General features: G+C 46.3%; 1 protein-coding gene across 1 annotated transcript; it reads left to right on the plus strand.

Moving 5' to 3' along the window:
* Window positions 1-5,576: 5,576 nt before the first annotated feature.
* Window positions 5,577-6,992, plus strand: LOC120980942 (sulfate transporter-like; the record flags this gene model as incomplete). The annotated part of the gene is given in 2 exon segments (XM_040410376.1): window positions 5,577-6,170; window positions 6,172-6,992. Coding segments are annotated over 2 exon segments (1,395 nt in total), but the record flags the coding sequence as incomplete, so codon positions are not given.
* Window positions 6,993-8,019: the final 1,027 nt, after the last annotated feature.

Genomic DNA, 8,019 nt, shown 5'->3' on the forward strand with positions numbered 1-8,019 from the left:
GCATCCAGTAACATGGCAAAAAAATTCCTAGCTCCGCAGAGGCTGTCCTAGCACCCCGGTCATACAAATACTCGTTGATGGCCTTTTTCTTGTTGGAGCAGGCGGTCGAACATTAGGAGTGTTGAATTCCAACGTGTCGGGCTGTCGCAAATCAAGCGCCTCACCGGCATGTTGTTTTGGCGCTGAATGTCTGAAAAGTGCGCCATGGCCGTGTAGGAATGCCTGAAATGGCCACACACCTTCCTGACCTGCTTGAGGATGTCCTGTAAGCCTGGGTACTTAGACACAAAGCGTTGTGCGATGAGATTTAACACATGTGCCATGCACGGCACATGTGACAACTTGCCCAAATTCAATGCCGCCAGCAAATTGCTTCCATTGTCACACACCACTTTGCCGATCTCCAGTTGGTGCGGGGTCAGCCACTGATCCACCTGTGCGTTCAGGGCGGACAGGAGTGCTGGTCCGGTGTGGCTCTCTGCTTTCAGGCATGTCAACCCCAAGACAGCGTGACACTGTCATATCCGGGATGTGGAATAGCCCCTGGGGAGCTGGGGGGATTCAGTTGATGTGCAGCCAGACGCCGCAGCAGAAGAGGACTCAGCCGAGGAGGTTATCGAAGAGAATGGAGTAGGAGGAGTAGAGGAGGTGGCAGTAGGCCTGCCTGCAAGTCGTGGCGGTGTCACCAACTTCGCTGCAGAGCCACGCATTCCATGCTTGTCAGCCGTCCGCAGGTTGACCCAATGCGCAGTGTAGGTGATATACCTGCCCTGACCGTGCTTTGAAGACCAGGTATCAGTGGTCAGATGGACCCTTGCCCCAACACTGTATGCCAGAGATGCCATGACTTCCTTTTCAATTTCAGAGTTGAGGTTTGGGATTGCCTTTTTTGAAAAAATAATTCGTCCGGGTACCTTCCACTGTGGTGTCCCAATAGCGACAAATTTTTTGAAGGCCTCAGACTCCACCAGCTGGTATGGTAAAAGCTGGCGGGCTAAGAGTTCCGTCAAGCCAGCTGTCAGACGCCGGGCAAGGGGGTGACTTTGTGACATTGGCTTCTTACGCTCAAACTTGTCATTGACAGACAACTGACTGTGAGAAGATGAGCAGGAACTGCTCAAGGCGAGAGACGGAGTGGCGGATAGTTGAGAGGGGGCAAGGAGGACAACAGTGGTTGACGTGGCTGAAGATACTGGACCAGGAGGAGGATGGCGGCTTTGAGTTTGTGTGCTGTTTGTACTCATGTGTTGATCCCATAGGCGTTTGTGATGTGCGATCATGTGCCTTCGCAAAGCAGTTGTACCGAGGTGGGTGTTGGACTTCCCACGACTCAGTTTATTTTGGCACAGGTTGCAAATGGCATTGCTGTTATCAGAGGCAGACACACAAAAAAAATGCCACACTGCTGAGCTTTGCAATGACGGCATTCTGGTGGTGGCAACAGCATGCGTTGATTGGCGTGCTGTCTGGCTGACCCCGGGTGCCGATACATGCTGTCTGACTGTGCCACTAGCTCCTTGCGACGACCTCCCCCTGCTTCCAACTCGTCTCCTCCTTCTCTCTGTCTCCCGTTATGAACTTTCCCCCTCTTCTTCTTCTCTTCGAGCAGGCACCCACGTGGCATCCACGGACACATCGTCATCATCAACCACTTCACTTGTATCTGACACCTCAGCAAAGGAAGCAGCAGCGGGTACAACATCATCATCATCACACTGTACGTCCATGTGTGTAATGCTGCCTGACTGAGACATATCCCTGTTATCTACATCCTCTGGCAATAATGGTTGCGCATCACTAATTTCATCCAACTGATGTGTAAATAACTCCTCTGATGGATCAAGTGAAGCGGCTGTGGTGGCTGTGTTGGTAGTGGTGCTGGTGGCGGCGGGCGGGAGAGTGGTAATTTGAGAGCAGGTGACCGAAGCTGAGCTGGAGGAGGATGGTGCGTCAAGGTTCTTAGCGGAAGCTGTTGAAGATTGGGTGTTCTGTGTAAGCCAGTCAACTATTTTCTCCGAATGTTTCGGGTTCAGGGTATGTGGCCTCTGAACACTGGGAATTATTCCAGGGCCAGTGGAAATCACAGCACCACGACGGCCCCTGCGGGGTGGCCTGCCTCTGCCTGTCATTTTTTTTTTTAGATAAGTGGTACTATGCGTGCAAGGTATTGTGCCACTCTATATAAGTGGTGGGCAGTGGGCACAGTGCAGTCTGTGTGGGCCTGACACAGACTGGCTTGCAACTGCGATTATATTTATTACAGAGAAAAAATAAATTGGCTTTTTTTTAGCTGCAAGGTATTGTGAGTGTGACACCCTATAACGGTATGAGTGGTGGCCTGGCCAGTGGACACAGTACAGTCTGTGAGCCTGCAGCCTCTCACTGTCTGGCAACTGCGATTATATCACAGAGAAAAAATAAATTGGCTTTTTTTTATCTGCCAGGTATTGTGAGTGTGACACCCTGTAACGGTATGAGTGGTGGCCTGGCCAGTGGAGACAGTACAGTCTGTGAGCCTGCAGCCTCTCACTGTCTGGCAACTGCGATTATATCACAGAGAAAAAATAAATTGGCAGTTTTTTATCTGCCAGGTATTGTGAGTGTGACACCCTGTAACGGTATGAGTGGTGGCCTGGCCAGTGGACACAGTACAGTCTGTGAGCCTGCAGCCTCTCACTGTCTGGCAACTGCGATTATATCACAGAGAAAAAATAAATTGGCTTTTTTTTATTTTATCTGCCAGGTATTGTGAGTGTGACACCCTGTAACGGTATGAGTGGTGGCCTGGCCAGTGGAGACAGTACAGTCTGTGAGCCTGCAGCCTCTCACTGTCTGGCAACTGCGATTATATCACAGAGAAAAAATAAATTGGCTTTTTTTTATTTTATCTGCCAGGTATTGTGAGTGTGACACCCTGTAACGGTATGAGTGGTGGCCTGGCCAGTGGAGACAGTACAGTCTGTGAGCCTGCAGCCTCTCACTGTCTGGCAACTGCGATTATATCACAGAGAAAAAATAAATTGGCTGTTTTTTATCTGGCAGGTATTGTGAGTGTGACACCCTGTAACGGTATGAGTGGTGGCCTGGCCAGTGGACACAGTACAGTCTGTGAGCCTGCAGCCTCTCACTGTCTGGCAACTGTGATTATATCACAGAGAAAAAATTTATTGGCTTTTTTTTATCTGCCAGGTATTGTGAGTGTGACACCCTGTAACGGTATGAGTGGTGGCCTAGCCAGTGGACACAGTACACTCTGTGAGCCTGCAGCCTCTCACTGTCTGGCAACTGCGATTATATCACAGAGAAAAAATAAATTGGCTTTTTTTTAGCTGCAAGGTATTGTGAGTGTGACACCCTATAACGGTATGAGTGGTGGCCTGGCCAGTGGACACAGTACAGTCTGTGAGCCTGCAGCCTCTCACTGTCTGGCAACTGCGATTATATCACAGAGAAAAAATAAATTGGCTTTTTTTTAGCTGCAAGGTATTGTGAGTGTGACACCCTATAACGGTATGAGTGGTGGCCTGGCCAGTGGACACAGTACAGTCTGTGAGCCTGCAGCCTCTCACTGTCTGGCAACTGCGATTATATCACAGAGAAAAAATAAATTGGCTTTTTTTTATCTGCCAGGTATTGTGAGTGTGACACCCTGTAACGGTATGAGTGGTGGCCTGGCCAGTGGAGACAGTACAGTCTGTGAGCCTGCAGCCTCTCACTGTCTGGCAACTGCGATTATATCACAGAGAAAAAATAAATTGGCAGTTTTTTATCTGCCAGGTATTGTGAGTGTGACACCCTGTAACGGTATGAGTGGTGGCCTGGCCAGTGGACACAGTACAGTCTGTGAGCCTGCAGCCTCTCACTGTCTGGCAACTGCGATTATATCACAGAGAAAAAATAAATTGGCTTTTTTTTATTTTATCTGCCAGGTATTGTGAGTGTGACACCCTGTAACGGTATGAGTGGTGGCCTGGCCAGTGGACACAGTACAGTCTGTGAGCCTGCAGCCTCTCACTGTCTGGCAACTGCGATTATATCACAGAGAAAAAATAAATTGGCTGTTTTTTATCTGGCAGGTATTGTGAGTGTGACACCCTGTAACGGTATGAGTGGTGGCCTGGCCAGTGGACACAGTACAGTCTGTGAGCCTGCAGCCTCTCACTGTCTGGCAACTGTGATTATATCACAGAGAAAAAATTTATTGGCTTTTTTTTATCTGCCAGGTATTGTGAGTGTGACACCCTGTAACGGTATGAGTGGTGGCCTAGCCAGTGGACACAGTACAGTCTGTGAGCCTGCAGCCTCTCACTGTCTGGCAACTGCGATTATATCACAGAGAAAAAATAAATTGGCTTTTTTTTAGCTGCAAGGTATTGTGAGTGTGACACCCTATAACGGTATGAGTGGTGGCCTGGCCAGTGGACACAGTACAGTCTGTGAGCCTGCAGCCTCTCACTGTCTGGCAACTGCGATTATATCACAGAGAAAAAATAAATTGGCTTTTTTTTATCTGCCAGGTATTGTGAGTGTGACACCCTGTAACGGTATGAGTGGTGGCCTGGCCAGTGGAGACAGTACAGTCTGTGAGCCTGCAGCCTCTCACTGTCTGGCAACTGCGATTATATCACAGAGAAAAAATAAATTGGCTTTTTTTTATCTGGCAGATATTGTGAGTGTGACACCCTGTAACGGTGTGAGTGGTGGCCTGGCCAGTGGACACAGTACAGTCTGTGAGCCAGCAGCCTCCTTTTTTTATCTGCAAGGTACTGTCTGTGACACCCTGTATGAATGGTGTGCACACATTACAGTCTGTGAGCCTGCAGCCTCTCACACACGGGCAGGCAACTGCAATATATATATATATATATATATATAGAGACGGAAGAAGTTGGACTGCACTCCAAAATGATAGTGAAATAAACAATTTATTCACCCATAATATGGCGACGTTTCGGCTCACAAGAGCCTTCCTCAAGTTTTTGTGAGCCGAAACGTCGCTAGTTTGCCATATTATGGGTGAATAAATTGTTTATTTCACTATCATTTTGGAGTGCAGTCCGACTTCTTCCGTCTCTACAATACTTGGGGTATTGCCGCTGCCCTGTGCTGGACGTTGCACCCACACCTTGGCTGGTGCTCCCGCTGGATTTTCTCCTTCATATATATATATATATATATATATATAAATTAAAAAAAGCAGACTGATGTACCAGCCCTGAAAAGGGCTTTTTGGGGTGCTGTCAGGACGCTGTCCTTACAGCAGATGAGTCTGTGGACACAGAACACTGCCCTAGCTAATGCTTTCCCTATTAAATCAGCAGCAGCACTGTCCCTCCTCTCACTAAGAATGCAGCTTCCGAATGAATCTAAAATGGATGCTGTCCAGGAGGTGGGAGGGTCTGCTGCTGATTGGCTGGAATGTGTCTGCTGACTGTGAGGTACAGAGTCAAAGTTTACACAATGATGACGAATAGGGGGCGGACCGAACATCGCATATGTTCGCCCGCCGTGACGAACGCGAACATGCTATGTTCGCCGGGAACTATTCGCCGGCGAACTATTCGGGACATCTCTATATACCACGTGCCAATGGAATTGGCTCTTCTATTTACACATGGATTTATATCTTCCAGAATATTCACAAGACCAACATTTGTGACCTTGTTACCAGCATTATCTGCCTCTTAGTTCTGGTTCCAGCCAAAGAACTGAATGAATGCTTCAAATCTAAGCTTAAAGCTCCCATCCCTATTGAACTTTTTTTGGTAGTTGGTGCTACTCTTGACTCTCACTTTGGTCATCTCAAAGAAAAATATGGTTCCAGTATAGCAGGTGAAATTCCTACAGGATTCCTAATGCCGAAGCCAACAGAATGGGGCTTAATTCCCAACATAGCATTGGGGGCATTGTCCATTGCAATTATAGGGTTTGCAATCACCGTCTCTCTTTCAGAGATGTTTGGCAAGAAACATGGGTATGAAGTGAAGGCTAATCAGGAGATGTATGCCATTGGATTTTGCAACATCATTCCTTCATTTTTTCATTGCTTTACCACAAGTGCTGCTCTTGCAAAAACGCTAGTTAAAGAGTCCACCAGTTGCAAAACTCAAGTCTCAGGATTCATGACCTCTTTAGTCCTTCTCTTAGTCCTACTGGTAATTGCTCCTCTTTTTTTACTCTCTCCAAAAATGTGTTCTTGGAGTTATCACCATAGTGAACTTAAGAGATGCCCTTAGAAAATTTTTAGATCTTCCCAAGATGTGGAAAGTCAATAAAGTGGACACCTCTATTTGGTTGATCACCATGTTTTCATCAGCATTAGTTAGTACAGAATTGGGACTATTGACTGGCATTGTCTTTTCAATGCTGTGTGTCATTGTAAGATCTCAGAAACCTGGGGTAACACTGCTAGGCAGAGTGGAGGCCTCAGATGTATATGAATCTATGACTGTATATAAGGACCTGAACACCACAAAAGGAGTTAAGGTCTTTCGATTTGAAGCCCCACTCTATTATGTGAATAAGCAGTGCTTTAAATTAACCTTGTATAAATCTGTTGGTGTAGATCCAGTATTAGTGGCATTAGCAGAGAAGAAAGCTGCAAAGAAGAAAGAGAAGTGGCAGAAGAAAGAGGGCATCGCAGATACCAGTCTTACTACAACGGAAGTTGTACAGAGACTCTACCAGGAGCAGATGCCACTTCACTCTGTAATCATTGACTGTAGTGCCATCCAGTTCATTGATACAGCAGGGTTAAACACTTTGAAAGAAGTCTTGAAAGATTATGATGACTTTGGTATTCGTTTTCCGCTGGCTTAGTGCAGCAGTTGTGTGAGAAATTCGCTTAGGAATGGGGACTATTTAAAAAGGGAGGAAGGGACTATGGTATTTCACAGCGTTCATCAAGCTGTGCAGTTTGCACTGTATGAGCAGGAACAAAAAGATGCTTTTGTTAATGGGTCAGCAGTTTAAAAGAGGTAGAGGCGAAAGATACGCCAATGTTACTATGCCATAGGTGGCATATTCTTAAATACCGAAGTGTGCAATCTGGAATTGCACATATACATTTTCTGAAGAATATACAACAAAGCAATATATGTCATACTGCCAGATCACAGAACTACCTGTCTATAACCAAATACAGGAGGACATTTTAACATTTTTATTTTTTTTTGCATTTTTATTATGACATAATTCTTTCTCTGTATAGTAGCAAATGCGCATATCTGTAGCTCATCACTCAGGACAAGAAATGATCTGATTATTTCTGTAAAAAAATACAATTTTTATTCAAATCTTAAATGAATTGACTATTTTGATATAGAGGGACTATTTTTTTTTACAAGATATTCCATATAGACAATTTTTTTTTTGTGGGAGATTATGTTATATTTGTTGGTAGAGATGGCCCGAACTATCCGACGGCGAACAGTACCCGGCGAACATAGCTTGTTCGCGTTCGCCTCTGCCGGGCGAACACATGCGATGTTCGGTCCGCCCCCTATACATCATCATTGAGCAAACTTTGACCCTGTACCTCACAGTCAGCAGACACATTCCAGCCAATCAGCAGCATACCCTCCCTCCCAGACCCTCCCACCTCCTGCACAGCATCCATTTTAGATTCATTCTGAAGCTGCAGTCTTAGTGAGAGGAGGGAGACTGTAACTGCTGCTGATTTAATTGGGAAATCGATAGCTAGGCTAGTGAATTCAGTGTCCACTCCAGTCCTGAAAGACTCATCTGATCTCTGCTGTAAGGACAGCGTCCTGACAGCACCCCAAAAAGCCCTTTTTAGGGCTGCAACATTAGTCTGCTTTTTTTTTTTCCTTTATATACATATTGCAGTTGCCTGGCCTGCCTGTGTGTGAGGAGCTGCAGGCCCACAGACTGTAGTGTGCCCACTGCCAGTGCTCACCCCTGTCATTCCGTGTGGCACAGGACTTTGCTTAAAAAAAGGCACTTAATTTTTACACTTTAATCTAAGGTTAGTTGCCTGCCAGTGTGTGTCAGGCTGAC

Source organism: Bufo bufo, chromosome 1, assembly GCF_905171765.1.
Source record: "Bufo bufo chromosome 1, aBufBuf1.1, whole genome shotgun sequence".
NCBI classification, from domain to species: Eukaryota; Metazoa; Chordata; class Amphibia; order Anura; family Bufonidae; genus Bufo; species Bufo bufo.